The sequence below is a fragment of the Malus sylvestris genome, chromosome 10, assembly GCF_916048215.2.
Source record: "Malus sylvestris chromosome 10, drMalSylv7.2, whole genome shotgun sequence".
NCBI classification, from domain to species: domain Eukaryota; kingdom Viridiplantae; phylum Streptophyta; class Magnoliopsida; order Rosales; family Rosaceae; genus Malus; species Malus sylvestris.
In genome coordinates this window covers 40,872,109-40,888,952 of record NC_062269.1, presented here as the reverse complement: position 1 = coordinate 40,888,952, position 16,844 = coordinate 40,872,109, and the positions used below count along the sequence as shown (strand labels likewise).

The 16,844-nt window shown below is 37.7% G+C and overlaps 2 protein-coding genes and 2 pseudogenes across 2 annotated transcripts; 2 read left to right on the top strand and 2 right to left on the bottom strand.

The window, feature by feature from the left end:
- The first annotated feature begins 1,672 nt into the window (after positions 1-1,672).
- LOC126585196 (cysteine-rich repeat secretory protein 38-like) lies at positions 1,673-8,172 on the top strand. The gene is made up of 3 exons (XM_050249620.1): positions 1,673-2,329; positions 2,665-2,742; positions 7,935-8,172. Exons 1-2 carry the CDS (start codon positions 1,792-1,794, stop codon positions 2,739-2,741), a joined length of 615 nt encoding a protein of 204 aa, XP_050105577.1. The 5' UTR covers positions 1,673-1,791; the 3' UTR covers position 2,742; positions 7,935-8,172.
- On the bottom strand, positions 4,039-6,035 carry LOC126584577 (zinc finger BED domain-containing protein RICESLEEPER 1-like). The gene is made up of 3 exons (XM_050248908.1): positions 5,988-6,035; positions 4,561-5,800; positions 4,039-4,470 (listed from the first exon to the last, which is right to left on the bottom strand). The coding sequence occupies exons 1-3, from the start codon at positions 6,033-6,035 to the stop codon at positions 4,271-4,273; spliced, it is 1,488 nt and encodes a 495-aa protein (XP_050104865.1). The 3' UTR covers positions 4,039-4,270.
- On the bottom strand, positions 6,178-7,168 carry LOC126585199 (small RNA-binding protein 11, chloroplastic-like; annotated as a pseudogene).
- Positions 8,173-11,336: 3,164 nt separating the features above from the next.
- Positions 11,337-14,773, top strand: LOC126585175 (cysteine-rich receptor-like protein kinase 10; annotated as a pseudogene).
- The last annotated feature ends 2,071 nt before the right edge of the window (positions 14,774-16,844 follow it).

The window sequence follows — 16,844 nt, the reverse complement described above, 5'->3', positions numbered from 1 at the left end:
TTTCGGGAGCATTACATAGAAGTTGCATAAGCGTTACACATGCAACAATTTCCAGCTAATTTCATGTGGACTTTTAGTTAAAGTAGTAGAGCTCCACGTGTCACTCACTAATGCAGCTTAATTACTCTGCAAAACTCAACAATTGATTGCAGACAGTGAGACACTTGAAAGTAGACCATTCTACCATTCTGTAATTCTCTCTATCTCGATCTCAAATTCTCCAATCTTAACAAAATAATATCCTTCTGGCATCATGGATACAAATAGCTAGAGCAGAACATTTTTGAACTTTGTTAGACCATCTTCAAAGAGATGTCAAAAATATCACATAGACATATAACAGTAATAAATAATGTATCATTTACTCCAACGAAGATGTCAAAACTGACATGAAAAATAAGGATAATCGGACATGGACAATGATATATCAAATTTGAAGCTGCCTTATTTACAAAGGCGAATACTTGCCTTACCTTAAATGCTAGTATTTTTAAGTATTATTTTATTATTTTTAAACAAAAAATAACTCCAATTTTTATTATTTTTGTTTGAAAAACATAAATGGAGCAATAAATTTTGGCATACCAGATGGAAGGAAAATATTGACAATATATCAAATTGTCAAGTCAGCTATCAAATTAAAATTTAACGTTTTCAATTTGACATCTCATTTAAAAATACTCTTATTTGGTTGAATTTTACTCAGAATTTTATTTTCACTTTATAGTTTTTTTTATTGTTTCTTTTCGTCCTTCTAGTTCTCATCCTACTAGTTTATTTCGTCAAATGAAGTAAAATTTCATTTCAAGTAGGGGTTTCTTTTTCCAAAGGAGAAAACCTTTACGCAAATGTCTATTTTATTAAGGGTTATTATACAAAATAGTCATTGAGATTTGCATGATCAATAGAAATGGTCCCTAAGATTGTCCACCATCCATTATTTTGGTCATTCCGTTAAAAACTCTTTGGGCAATTTTCAAAGCTTTGTAACTCAATCGTTTCTTAACCAAATTCGACCCATAATATATCAAAATGAAGATAAAAGTGTAGAACAAGATTATACTTCCTGACGAGATGAAGAGAATGGTATCTTTTTCGAAGGCTAACTCACTGTGGTTTGGTCGGACAACGGCTCGAAAGTGGCTAACCATTCGAGTTAGCCAATTTCGAGCAGTTTTCCGGCCAAACCATGGCGAGTTAGCAGTCAAGAAAGATGTCATTCTATTCATCTCGTCGAGAAGTATGATTTTTGCTTTTGAATCACTCGATTTCGTTAAGTATTGAAGAAGTTATGAACGTTTAAAGTTTACCCAGTTTCTAGCGAATTTTCTAGCGAAGCAGTCACCTTTCAGGCTATGTTTTGTCCATCTCTGGCAATCATTGGGCTTCCAATTAGATATAATCTTGTTCTACACTTTTTTATCTTCATTTTGATATATTATGGGTTGAATTTGATTAAGAATCGAGTGAATTGCAATGCTTTTAAAATCGCCCAAAGAGTTTTTAACGGAATGATCAAAATTATGGATGGTGGACAATTTTAGATACTATTTCTATTGAATTTCAATCTCATGAACCATTTCTATTGATCAAACAAATCTCAAGGATAATAATCCTTTTATTAAAGCTATGTAATGATCCTAGTATTCAGTACCGATGAAACCTTCAATAACGCCAGCATCTACACACGAAACCTCAACACCCTCCTCTCGTCTCTCTTCTAACAAAACCCAATTTAGCTCCGGGTTTTACAACTCTTCTCTCGGACAAGATCCCGAAAAAGTCAATGCAATGGCACTATGCAGAGGAGACGTTCCCCTAAACGACTGCCGTACATGTTTCAACGAGTCCATCTCCATTCTCCTGCAGAACTACACCAATAAAAAACAAGCGATCATATGGGCACAACGGTGCATGGTTCGCTACTCGAACGTCTCAATTTTCGGTGTTGAGGAAGATGATCCGGTTAAGTTTGTGCCCGGTGTGAATAACACGCCAAACGCTGAGCAGTTCAAGCTGGTGCTCAAGCCCTTGTTGGAGACTTTAAGTGAGAAAGCTGCAGCAGGAGACACCACTACAAAATTTGCAGCTGGACATGCACTCTTCCCTGCAACGAATCAAATCATATATGCAATAGTCCAGTGTACCCCTGATTTGGACCGACAAAATTGCAGTGATTGCCTTGAAGAGGCCATCTCGGATATCCCAAAATGTTGTGAAGGAAAGGAAGGAGGGAGAATCCTGAGACCCAGCTGTAATTTGAGGTTTGAGGTCAATCTTTTCTACGACGCAGCAGCTTATTCCCCAGTAAATCTTCCAGGCAAACAAGGTATAGCATGTGTATATATATAAGTTGGGCTACCCACCAAATTGGTTTTACGGTGGAATCTGAACTTTTTTTAGAATTCATTCTCAACAAATATAGCGTTAATCACTTGTTTGATATTCACTCCACAATTTTATCTCATGATTTGAATTATGTTTTGAATATGAATCTCACATAAAAAATTAATGGATCTTACATGCGCTTCACTCCTTATATTATTAATTATTTTTATGATAAAATTTCAACTAACTTCTTTCGTGATATATATAATTGAAGGTCTCATTTAAAGATTATTATGCTTCAATAGATAAGACTTTCTCTTCCTTTTAATTTTTCAGATGATCAGAGTCCAACTAGGCCTGTATCGTGGGCTTCCCTCGTTGTTGAGAAAATTTTCAATGTGATCATCATATAAGGTAGTACATTACGTGTTTCTATATAAATTGTGGATTATGTGTATTAATAACTTAAAAATTAAAAAAATTTCACCACATTTATATAAAAACACGTGATATATCATCCATATTTTCGTCATAACTAAAAACTTCTTATCGTTGTTATGGCAATGGTTGTTTCTTTTAATAATGCTGACAGTCATGGGAAAAAGGTTGGGAAAACCAAGAAAAGATCTGGAAGTATTTCAGAATGGAGAAGGATTGTCTGCCCTCCTCTTTCCATACCCTCCCCTTGCTGTACTGTTTTGTGCGGTCACGGTTAAGCCACGTCAACATTTTGTATTAATTTTTTTTATAAATATAATAAGACAAAAAGCAAATGTTGACGTGGCTTAACCGTGACCGCACAAAACAGGAGGGTATGAGGAGGGTACGGAGAGAGGAGGGTAGACAATCCATCTCCTTTCAGAATGGCAATTCGACTATAGCACAGTTAGAGTTGCCGCAAATAACTTTTCCCAGGCAAAATATAAATGGATAAGGATTGTCTGCCCTCCTTGTTCTTGTGCCCTCTCATGCCCTTCTGTTTGTGTGGTCACAGTTAAGTCACGTCAATATTTTATATTACTATTTATTTTTGTCTTAGTATCTCTATAAAAAAATAATATAAAATGTTGACGTGGCTTAATCGTGACCACACAAAACAATAGGCCATGGGAGGGCACGGAAACAAGGAGGGCAGACAATCCTTGTCCACTATAAATTGGACAGGGCAGTTGTGGCGTTGTTTACAAGGTAATCAAACGTAATTATATTTTTCTTAATCAAAAGAGACAACAAGTATGTGCGATATCATTAATTATAGGGGTGGGCGCGGTGCGGTTTGGTGCGGTTTCGAGTGAAACCACAACCAAAATTGAAACTTTTTGCGGTGCGGTTTTGAAGCCAAAACCGAAACGAAACAAAACCATTTGGTTCGGTTCGGTGCGGTTTCAAACGGTTTCGGTTTGGTTTTTGAGAAAAAAAATGTACAATTTAAAATATACACATATTTATGTATAAGATGGTCTTATTTTTCTTGTATATTAATTAATGAATATGCACCAAAATTGCACCAAAAACTGCACCAAACCTGCAACAAAACAAGACCAAGAACTGTACCAAACCTGCAGCAAAAAACTGCACAAAAAACAGCAGCTAAACAACACCAAAACTGCACAAAACTGCACAAAAAACAGCAGCAAAAATTACACCACAACTGCACCAAAACTGCACCAAAAAACTGCATAAAACTGCACAAAACTGCACAAAAACGCATCACATAATTCACATCTACTAAAATTCAACTTGATCACCAATCAATCACAATAGTTTACTACAACCCAATTGAAAAGTTAAGTTTGCCATAATACAACTAAAGTTCAAACTTCAAAGTTTCAAACAAAGTTCAATGTCAAATGCCTTATGGCATTAGTACAACAAAAAAAATAAATGGTTCATGGAATTCAACAAAATCTTGGTTTTCAACTTACTTTGCATCGTTCAAGTTTCAAACCTTTACCTTTCCTTTTCCTTTTGGACACTTATTCTTTGAAGGTTTAGGAGGCCTTTGAGCTTGTGAAGACCTTGCACTTTGTAAACGCATAAGGGGAGGCTCTTGTGAATTAGAACCTTGAGATTGCTTTGGAGCTTGTTGTGGTTCTTGATCAAGAGTAAGAGAGGCAATGCTTGAAGTCGATTTGGCCAACTCTACACAATACAAAACATAAAAAATATAATTGATGTTTAGTTGAAAAAAGAAAACAAAGAAAGTTCTTTTATTTCAATTGATATACTTACCGGATTCAATACTTTCATAGAACTCAATGTGGTCAATTGAAGGTGCATCATCATCCAAAGTAATAATATTATCACCCCTCAACCAATTTTGCATGCATATCAAGGCCTCCACCGATTTAGGAGTTAAAGAACTCCTAAAATCCGAAATCACTCGACCACCGGTGCTAAAAGCACTCTCCGATACCACGGTCGAAACTTGAATTGCAAGAATATCTTTTGCAATTGTGGCCAAGATAGGATACTTATTACCATTCACCTTCCACCATAGGAGAATGTTAAAATACTTTGTGGACTCCTCTTTTGTAATTTGTACCAAGGGATCAAACAAATAAGAATCCATCTCATCTCCCACCACTTTCTCATCACTATCTTCAACAAAATGCATCCATTCATCAATTAGATCATCTTCCGTCATAGCCACATTAGATGAGGTAGAAGAAGGTTGTGATTGTAAACTTTCCGATTTCTTCATGTATTTTCCACCTTCAACATTAGGAACATATTCATCATAAAGGGCACGCAATATATTTTTTATTTCTTCAGTTTTCAATTGTGCCTCAATGTCGGAAAGTTTCTTTCTAAAGAGTTGTGTGACATGCCTCAACTTGAACCTCGGATCTAAAACAAGTCCAATCACAATAAGAGGGTTCAATTCATGGTATGAGTCAAAATATTTTTCATATTTTGATCTCATATCGGATGCCATTGCCTTCAATAATTGCTCCGACAGTAAACCCACTTGCATGTTGGCTCGGGATTCCAAGTTATTGATGGCGGTCTCCACTTTTATGACATCATGGAGGCCGGTATGAACCGTGGGATGTGTAGAAGCACTCACCCTCAAAGTCACATCATAAAACACCCGTAAAAACTTGACAAAAACCTCTGCCTTGGACCAATCTTCTTCCGTTGGTGGTCCAACCCTTTTCTTCCCCTTGGTTTGGCAAACAATAATTATACCATCTTCATCTTTTTCATCTTCAACTTCCTTAAAGTATACCATCTTCATCTTCATCTTTTTCGTCACATAATATGTTGTAAAATGATCCCAAACCCAACTACGTTTTCTTGAATCAGAGTTACTTACTTTTTCATCTTCGCCCTCAGATTCAAAGTCACCTTCAACGTCTATTTCATTTTCCGAGTCAATTTCTATTGCCTCGTCCTCCGGCTTCTCAGGGGAGTCCCCCGTAGAAGAGTAACCAATCCCACTATGCTTGCTGGATTCTTCATACCTTGACTGAAATAAAATACGAAAGAAGAACATAGATAGATATTAGGATTTTATACTAAGAAAATAGATAGATATTAGGTTTTTAAATTGACTTTGTACTTCACATTTCTATTATAATGTAGCAGGAATCAATACAATTGGATATGTAATAGCTGAATAAATAGGGAGGAAGGCAAAATGACGCGATACGCACCATAGTTTGAAGTTCATCGGTTGAGAACGGGTTACAGTAGTGGTCCATGCATAGATTAACAAACTGAAAACAACAAATGGTGCAGTGAAGACGGTGAATCAACGCAGTCACAGATTAAATAGGGAGGATAAGATAATACAGCAAACTCACATGAATTTGATTTTCCCCGCATTTAATCCTTCATGCAAGTGCGCCCCAGCGAATAGAAGACCTTGCATAAGTAGATCAACCGTCTTTTATCGAATCAGGAGGTCCTCTTGCAATCGGCATTCCACTGCCATAATTGGTTCTCGGCTTTGCATAGTCCACAAAAATAACGCGTCCATTCAGTGGCTGTGAGTGTTTTGAATATGTCATTTTGGAGTTATTTAATATGGCAAGATTCAAATGGATTAACGAAAACAGAAAACAAGGAATTACCTTGCCATTCATCTTCTCCAAGGCTTTGTGGGCTTCATCTTCTGAAGCAAAGGTCACGAATCCAAATCCTTTCGATCTTTCTGAGACTGTCCGATACAATTTGGGCTGCCAAAAATAAATAAGGTTTAAGAACAAGATGACAGAATATAATCAGTTTAGAGATAGTTGCCTCAGTATTCTTGCATTTGAATGCAATCACCTTCTATCACTTGTCCATACTGAGAGAACGCTTCAGATAACCCCTTCTCATTGGTGTAAAACGATAGTCCTACAACGCGGGGAGACAAAGAATTCTTCAAATCAAGAGGATAAACATCAACAAACAAAGAAATTTGCATGAGAAATAAACAAGAGAAAACAAATCAAACCGATGGCAGTTAAACAACTTCAGGCAATGCAAAAACTATGAACTTATATGTCATAACGTAAAAATTTGGGTGACCGATTGTTCATTTTGCTAGCTAGAGCAGAACTATAGAAACCCACACCTTGCTTTTACCACTTAAATAATTAAACCCCAAGACATATTACATAATCTCTTCTCAAAGAAGCTATTCCACATGTGAAATCATGCAAGAATACCATAAATTTTCTTATGCAGATGGCAGATATACAGAGTCAGAGAAGTGATGGAATTGTTCCCATAACTTCTCATCCCACCAAGAACCGGATTTTAGCAAGGGTAATGTGAGCAAGGATACACTAAACAGAGTTCATGATTGCTACTTAAATACATCATTCTGATGAGAAATTTCTGATAAATACAACAGCAACATACAACAACAAAGCAGAGATGAAATCAGTCAGGCAGTCGCTCGCAGAGGTAGATGCAGGCAGAAGCAGTCGCTCGCAGAGGTAGATGCAGGCAGGCAGAAGCAGATGCAGAAGCAGTCGCTCGCAGGCAGAAGCACATGCAGAAGCAGTCGCTCACAGGTGACCAGGTCGCAAAGCAGATGCGGAGATGTAAGGAGGCGCAGACGCAGTCGCAAACCCACTCGGTGTCGGTGCAAACCCAGAAGTTCTGGCGGCGCAAAACCAAATGTTTAAGTGTTCTGTATAACCTAGTTGAATAATGAACTAAATAAAAAAAAAAGTGCGGTTTCGGTTTGGTTTCGGTGCGGTTTTGAAAACCCAAAACCGAAACCAAACCGTTTTGTGTGCCGCGGTTCGGTTTTGAAACCAAAACCGTTTTAAAACCGCAAAACCAAACCGTTTGGTGCGGTTTGATTCGATTCGTGTTTCGGTTTCGGTTTTCGGTTCCAAGTGCCCACCCCTAATTAATTATGCATCAGCATTAATTAGAAACAGGATCTTGTTGATAAAGGAAAAAAATTTCAATGTGACCGGAAGAAGGAATAGTCACGCGTTATTATACAAATAGTGAAATATGTGTTTTAAAAAGTTAATAACTTAAAAAATACAAATTTTCACCACTTATATAAAAATAAGTGATGTACTACTCGTGTTCCGGTCACTATGAAAAATTTCTCCTGATATAGAACTCATATATTGTTTCATATTGTGCAGGGTGGCCTGTCCAATGGAAAAGACATAGCTGTGAAAAGGCTTTTAATAGATTCCAATGTTCTAAAAAACGCTAGGCGCTAGTCGGGTAGCGGACTAGGACTTAGCGCCTAGGTGGCCTAGGCGGATTTAAGTAAATTTTCTATATAATATGTAAATAAACATTGAATAATATGTTATTTCTTAAAAAGAAAATTATATATGTATGAAAAATATGTAAAAATTTAGACTCTTTTTGTTAGTTTTGTATCATTTTGTAAGGTTATAAATAAAAAAGAAAACTAATGAAAATGGCTTGAAAACTTTGAGTTTTAACGATAAAGACAAAATAAAAGGTAAAATGAATAGTATCATGATTGACTTTTTAGTGTAAAAATGTGGTTTTTCGTTAAGGTGAACAGTACCAGAGCTTTTCATTAAAGTTCTCTAAATAAAATGCAAGTTGGGCCATGTATTCCTTGTTTTACATTTGAATAGAATTGTCGTCCATTTATAGATGGGCTTAATGGACCCTAACAAAAAACCAAAAGTCATCCAATTCATTTATTATCCTTAGAATAAAAAAAAACCAAAGACACTAGTTTTTAGGCATCCCGGTTCCCAATCACCGAGTCACTTTCAGAAGGAAAAACCCTAAGTTGCTCGTCAAAAACCATTGCCGCCGTCTGCTTATCATCATATCTGCAATTGCAGATTCATACTCGCCATCTGCTTATCATTGTATTTGCAATTGCAGATTCATACTCTCTCTCTCTCTCTCTCTCTCTCTCTCTCTCTCTCTCTCTCTCTCTCTCTCTCTCTCTCTCTCTCTCTCTCTCTCTCTCTCTCTCTCTCTCAGAGACGGCGAGACGCACATCGCCTAGATTTCCCAGTGTCCGCCTACTTCTGGGTAGGCTATCGTATTTTCCCAGCCCGCCCAGATCTTCCAGCTTCCGTCTAGCCCGCCCAGCGACCGTTTAGCCCGCCTAGGCGTCCGACTTACGCCGCCTAATAGCTTTGCCGATTTAGTAAACGATTTCGGGATAATCGTGGCGGAGCACCACCGTCTAGCGCCTAGGCCGCGTTGAACTAGACAATTCAGAATTTAAAATTTTGATCTTAACAGTGACCAAGCTTTACCATCGGAATTTGATTGGTCTCCTAGGTTTCTGCTGGGAAGGAAGTGAAATGATTCTTGTCTATGAGTTAGCCCCTAACAGAAGTCTTGATTACGCATTTGGTATGTTTGGATTTATTATTTTTTGAAAGAAAAACTTAGGAAATTTAATGTGTGATATGCAAAGCAACAAACATTATCGGAATATAATCTTGCAAGTGGTGAATTGTCTAGGTGGATATCTCTTCGTCTTCAATCCAATGTGTTTTGAGTTTAAACCCTCATCTCACAGTAGCTTAGTATATAAAAAATTTCTCATTGAAGATGCCTTTTAGTGAGAAAAATAAATTTCCCACAAAAGATTTCCTCGCTAGAGAGGACTTCTGTTGTAGTAGTAGTAGTAATATCTCGTTTGTAATAAAAATAAAGAGTGTTGTTAGGGAGATCAAATTTTGTAACAAAACGATGTGGATATTAATGATTGGATTATTAGTTAAGTATTGATTAACGTGCTTATTTTACACATCATTTTGTTTGCAAATTTGGTTAAATTTTTTATCTCCCTAGCCTTATCCAAAATAAAATACCATTACATAATCTTTCTTTTACATAAATATGCAGATCCAGTAAATCATCTAAATTTGGATTGGGATATGCACTACAATGTTATAGTATGCGCACGAGGGCTCTTATACCTTCATGAAGATTCTCCGCTTCCGATTGTTCACGGGGATCGCAAGGCCAGTAACATTCTGATATATGCAGAAATGAATCCCAAAATTTCAGATGTTGGCATGTCAAAGTTGCATGGGATTCATAAAAGACAAGGCGGTACCGAAAGATTTCAAAGCATTGCAGCAGTAATTACGAAGACCAGATATAGGACTTTCATAAACTTGAATCTTATTAATGCTATGCTATGTCAATAAAATTTTAAAAAGTTTCATCAGGTTCGTAAAAATTTAACGTTTTCCTGTTGATATATAGCGACTATCTTGCAACAAATTGCGAAGAGGATGGAGACTTTTCTGTAAAGTCGGATATCTACAGTTCGGAGTGTTTGTTTTGGAGATAATGATTGGACGAGAAAGTACTTATTTCAATCATGGAGGGGATGGAGATGATCTTCTGCGCTATGTAAGTAATAATATATATAGTTTCGATGCGTTACCCTTAATTTGATGCATCGAGAAAATGAGAGTTAAAGAAATTGAAATATTATGTATTATATATCCTTGCAGGCTTGGCAACTCTGGACAGAAGGGAGACCTTTACATCTAATAGATGGCAAGAGTGGGAGAAGCAAACAAAGACAACGAAGAAGGAAAATTTGAGGAAAGAAAGAGATAAAAATGAAAGAAAAAGAGAGAAATCCTCTCAGCAGAAAGTTCTCCGATGATCAACACGTGGAAGACAGAAAGCAGAGCAAAACAAATAAATAAAATAACCAAAGGCAACTTAGGCAAGGCGGAAGACAACGGGGCTTCTTACAATTTTTAAGCTTTGTTTTTCATGCATTCAAAATTTTTATAATTTTTTATTGTGTTATGTGCCACAAATCTAGATTAACTCAATTTTTTTTTATATATTTGTTGTCAGTTTTGTTATCATTATTTTATCTTTCTTTGTGCCCACATTCTGCAAGAGACTTTGCATGCAAATTTTTTTATAATATTTTATTGTGTTGTGCGCCATAAACAGTATTCCATGCCACCTACTGAGATGTGCCGATTAACTCTTTTTTTTTTTAAATATTTGTTGTCAGTTTTGTCATCATCATTTTATCTTTCGTTGTGCCTACACTCCGCAAGAGACTTTGCATTCAATTTTTTTTATAATATTTTATTGTCTTGTGTGCCACAAACAATGTTCCATGCGAGCTACTGCAGGAGACTCGGCGTGGAATGGGGATAGGTGGGCTTCTCACAATTTTTAATAATTATTTTGTCCATGCATTCAATGTTTTTAGAATTTTTTATTATGTTGAGCGCCACAAACCATGTGGCTTGAGTCAAGTCATATTTTTAAAATAATTTCTTGTCAGTTTTTTAATTAATTATTTTATGTTTCATTGTGCCATAACTCGAGGATCATAGACACGTAACCTGGGAGGGCAAAGGATGATCAACACGTGGCAATCATGGGCAATACAGGTATTTTACTGTGTGAAGCAGGCAGCAAGAAGGTAATGGAATGATAAAATCAGGGGCAGTTCCACCCTTTCACTGTTGGTGAACAGTGCTCGCTCACATAATGAACAGTTGTTTTCTGCTGAGCTTTAGTATATAGATAATTTGTTTCATTTTTGCTTTTCAATGGTGCAATATTAATTCATTCTTGTTTAGGTAATTGCAATAAGTCTAGTGATTTTGAGTAAGAGAAAGACTAAGAGTTGTTTTGGGACCAGTACTCCCAGCGTGCCAATCACGGTAGAAATTTAACCAGCCAAACGACGACTTTGATTCATTTAGCATGTCGCCCACCACTCCCATCTCTATCAACCTTATATCCTCATCACATGCATAGCATAAAGTGAGATGTTCTTTGACTTCATTCTTCATATATAGAAATCTAGCAAGTTTTCTGTCATAATTCTAAATTTATAATCCCCTTTTACAAACCAATTTCAGCAAAAATATCAAACAAATGGTTTCCTCGAGATTTCTATCCTGTCTCTTTCCGATTCTGCTTCTCATGACTAATCAAGCCCTTGGTCAAGTTCCAGATTTTCTACACCACTTCTGTGTAAACGAGAATGGAAACTACACCACCAATAGTACCTATCAGACAAACCTCAACCGCCTTCTCTCCTCCCTGCCCTCCGAAGAAAACAGCAACGGGTACGGTTTTTACAATGCATCCTATAGTCAAAACTCGTCGAACGAACAAATTTATGCAATCGGACTTTGTAGGGCAGATGTCATGGCGGAAGATTGCCGCACCTGCCTAAATAACTCCCGATATACTCTGCCTCAGCGTTGCCCTAATCAGAAGGAAGCAATTGGTTGGCATGACGAATGCATGCTACGCTACTCAAACCGCTCCTTCTATGGCGTTTTGGAAACTAGTCCTTCTTTCTAAGTGCAGAATCCTAATAACATATCGTCGTCGGGCCTGGATGGATTCAACCAAGAGCTGAGGAAGGTAGTGGACAGGATAAGAAGTGAGGCTGCAGCTGGTGGTTCTCTTCGGAAGTTTGCATTCGGAAACGCAAGTGTCCCAACTTCCAAAACAGTATATGCACTAGCGCAGTGCACGCCGGACATATCCAAGCAAGCGTGCAGTGATTGCTTAGGTGGAGCTTTTGTAGATATCCACCAATGTTGTGAAGGGACAGAAGGTGGGAGAGTTTTTACTCCCAGCTGTAACCTTAGATTCGAGGTTTTCAGCTTCATTGACCCTACAACTTTTACACCGTTGACATCGCCGCCAGGCCCTCCACCAGTGCCACTATCAATGCCACCATCAGTATCTTCTCTTCCACCATCAAACAATACCACAAATACTTCACAAGGTATGTATGCACAACGTATATGTATGTACACTCCATTACATACACCTATGACTCTAGTAATTTGCTTTACACTGGTCTCCATTTAATTGATCAATGAAAAAAGATATATTTCTTCCCCTCGTACCGTCGAGGTTCTCTAAAATATATATATTTCTGATTTTACTTTGCAGGATCGAAGAGCAACAAATCTCGGACTGTCATCATTATTTTTGTGCCAATTATTGCTTCTTTGTTACTAGTTATGTTATTGTGCTTTTGTCTAAGAGTACGGAAGGCAAGGAAAAAGCTTCAAAGTAGTTTAGTTCCAGGTACGTACGTACTGTGACAAAATAAACACAACAACATTTAACTCAATTTCCTTCAAGTGGAGAAGCCTACTACTGTTACAGCATCTAGATCTAATTATTTTAGATATGAACTTATGTAAATTTTGTTAAATTTGTACCCCAGGAGAAGACGCGGACGAAATGGGAAGGGCAGAATCCTTGCAATTCAATTTTGACACCATTAGAGTTGCCACAGATGACTTTTCTGAAGCCAATAAACTAGGACAAGGGGGATTTGGTTCTGTTTATAAGGTAATATATATATATATATATAACACATCTATTGAAGAATATAAAATCTCACTTCATACCTGACGAAATAAAATACAACATAACAATTATTACACCAGTAGTAACACCGAGGCCGGCTTATTGTGATAAAACCTAACATGCCTTTGAAATCTTAACAACATCACACGGGCAACACCAATGCAAACCTTTTTGTTTTGATACTCTTCCAGGGTAGGTTATTGAATGGAGAAGAAATAGCGGTGAAAAGGCTTTCCGTAAATTCTGGACAAGGAGATTTGGAGTTTAAAAATGAGGTATTGTTAGTGGCAAAGCTTCAACACCGGAACTTAGTTAGGCTCTTGGGTTTCTGCTTGGAAGGAATTGAAAGGCTTCTTATTTATGAGTTTGTCCCTAATGCAAGTCTCGACCACATCATATTTGGTATTTGTGCATCAGTGATCTTCTTGTCCTTTTTGGCTTTAACTTCAAAATTTTATCATTATGTAACATACAACAAACATTATATTCTTCATTTTAATTGAACATGCAGACCCAATCAAGCGTGCACAATTGGATTGGAATAGGCGCTATAGAATCATTGTAGGCATTTCTCGAGGACTTATTTACCTTCATGAGGAATCTCGGCTTAGAATTATTCATCGTGATCTCAAAGCTAGTAATATATTGATAGATGAAGAAATGAACCCCAAAATATCAGATTTTGGCATGGCAAAGTTGTTCGAGCTTGATCAAACACAAGGCAACACCAGTCGAATTGTGGGGACCTAGTAAGTACTTGATGAGTCTACGTGGCTTGTATTAGAATTGTGTAAATCTATATCAATAATTCAATATGTCAGTGTTAGAAACAACATTATTCTTGTTATTGATATGCAGTGGATATATGGCTCCAGAATATGCACTACATGGGCACTTTTCTGTCAAGTCGGATGTTTATAGTTTTGGTGTCTTAGTTTTGGAGATAGTAAGCGGACAAAAAAATAATTGCTTTCGTCATGGACAAAATGTGGAGGATCTTCTAAGCTATGTAAGTACTTGAAACAATATGCATATTGCAACCAAGAAAACTAATTAAACCCCTAATTATTTCTACAAATTTTACAATCGTTGCAGGCATGGAAATGGTGGTGTGAAGGGACAGCTTCAAATCTTATAGATGCCACATTGTCTAATGGTTCAAGAAATGAAATAGTGAGATGCATCCACATTGGGTTACTGTGTGTGCAAGCAAATATAGCTGATAGGCCAACCATGAATGCTATTGTTCTAATGCTTAATAGTTACTCAGTCACACTTCCGGTACCCTCACAACCAGCATTTTTCAGGGATAGTAACATTGGATCTGACATGTCTTTGGGATGGAGGAATAGTTCAGAGGTGATGACAACCGGGTCGGATCGATCCAAGAGCAGCTCTGTCAAAGCACCAAAAAATGAGGTTTCATTGATCACCGAAGTATATCCTAGATAGTTCTTTAAGATGGAAACTCAATTTATTTATTTTTTGTTATGATGTGTAATTTAGCATTTACTAGAAAGTGATGCCCGCGCGTTGCTGCGGGTTAGAAATTGTATGGATAAATCTAGTATCATCAGCAGTCTCTAACTTTGTAGCAGTATATACAAGTGAACTAATAAACGTATCTCTAAGTTTCCAGATGTGTTTAAATTGAAACTAATAGATCCATAACTTAGGTTTCAAAATGCACTATAATATTAACAACAATCAAGAATACGAATGAAATGTTTACATTGTTTGAATTAATCCAAAAACTCCGCCTATGTCTTACATGGCCGGTCCCAAGCCCGGATAAAGGAGGAGGGGGAGGGCGTCAGGTAGTCGACAGCCGGCACTCCATGATCACGTCGAATCCTTATGAAAATGAATCCAGAACAAAATCGCGCTAAAGCTAGGGCGTCACCCGTAAGTGGCGCGCTGTGTGGCCCGAGCACAGTGATAAGTGAGCAAGGGTCGCTGTATCTCCATCGGCACCCGGATGCAGTGTTAAATGAGCAAGGGGGCCATAGAAACTTCTTTTCGAACGACTCCACTCAAAGTTGTTTGGGAGCATATGCTCCTATCAACTTTACCCGGGACACACAAAAGAAGTACTTTGATCCTATTAGACGGGGGAGGGTGAAGAAGCTAGGACAGAAGGGTAGAGTTCAAGAGAGCAAAATGCGTTTAGGAACGTGGAATATAGGAACCTTAACGGGAAAATCTATGGAAGTAGTGGAAGTTATGGTGAGGAGAAGGATAAATATTATGTGTCTACAAGAAACTAAGTGGGTTGGTAGTAAGGCAAAGGATCTAGAAAACTCAGGGTTTAAACTTTGGTATTCGGGCACAAATAGAACGAGAAACGGTGTTGGCATCATCGTGGACAAGACCTTGGTACAAGATGTTGTAGATGTCAAGAGGGTAGGAGATAGAATCATGGCAATCAAGATTGTAATAGGACAAGAACTTATCAATGTGATTAGTGCGTACGCACCTCAAGTAGGGTTGGATACGAGTTCGAAGGAGAAATTTTGGGAAGATCTTGGAGACTTGGTGCAAGGAATTGCTCAGACGGAGAAGTTATTTATAGGAGGAGATTTAAATGGACACGTGGGCAGGGAGACAGACAACTATGGAGGTTTTCATGGTGGCCATGGTTTTGGGGAGAGAAACGAGGATGGGGAAGCTATCTTGGATTTTGCAATGGCATATGATCTCTTCTTAGCCAACACCTTCTTTAAGAAGAGAGAAGAACATGTGATCACCTACAAGAGTGGGTCGTCAAAAACACAAATAGATTTTCTTCTAATGAGGAAAGGGGATTGTATAACTTGTAAGGATTGCAAAGTTATACCAGGAGAGAGCATGGCTAATCAACATCGCTTGTTGGTGATGGATGTACATATCAAAAGAGTAAGACAAAAGAACAAGACTTGGAAGTGCCCAAGGACTAGATGGTGGAATCTAAAAGAAGAAAAACAAGTCATTTTCAAAGAGAAGGTAATCACCCAATGTGTGTGGGATAGAGAGGGGGAAGCTAGCCAAATGTGGGATTCCATGGCTAGTTGTATCCGAAAAGTAGCAAAAGAGGTATTAGGAGAGTCCAAGGGCTTTGCCCCACACCAAAAGGAATCTTGGTGGTGGAATGAGGAGGTACAAACAAAGGTGAAGGCTAAGAAGGAATGTTGTAAAGCCTTATACAAGGAGAGGACCGATGAAAATGGTGAAAGGTATAGAAAAGCGAAGCAAGAGGCGAAGAAAGCTGTCAGAGAAGCTAAGTTAGCGGCTTACGACGATATGTATAAACGACTAGATACCAAAGAAGGAGAGTTGGATATCTATAAACTATCTAGAGCAAGGGAAAAGAAGACAAGGGACCTAAACCAAGTGAGGTGCATCAAGGATGAGGATGGAAAGGTTCTTGCTACAGAGAACGCGGTTAAAGACAGATGGAGAGGTTATTTTCATAATCTTTTCAATGAAGGACATGAAATGAGTGCTTCTTTAGGGGAGTTGAGTAACTCAGAAGAGTGTAGAAACTACTCTTTTTATCGTCGAATCCGGAAGGAAGAAGTGGTTGTAGCTTTGAAGAAGATGAAGCATAAAAAAGCAATAGGCCCAGACAATATACCAATCGAAGTGTGGAAACTTTTGGGAGAGACAGGTATAACATGGCTCACTGACCTTTTCAATAGGATTTTGAAAACGAAGAAGATGCCAAATGA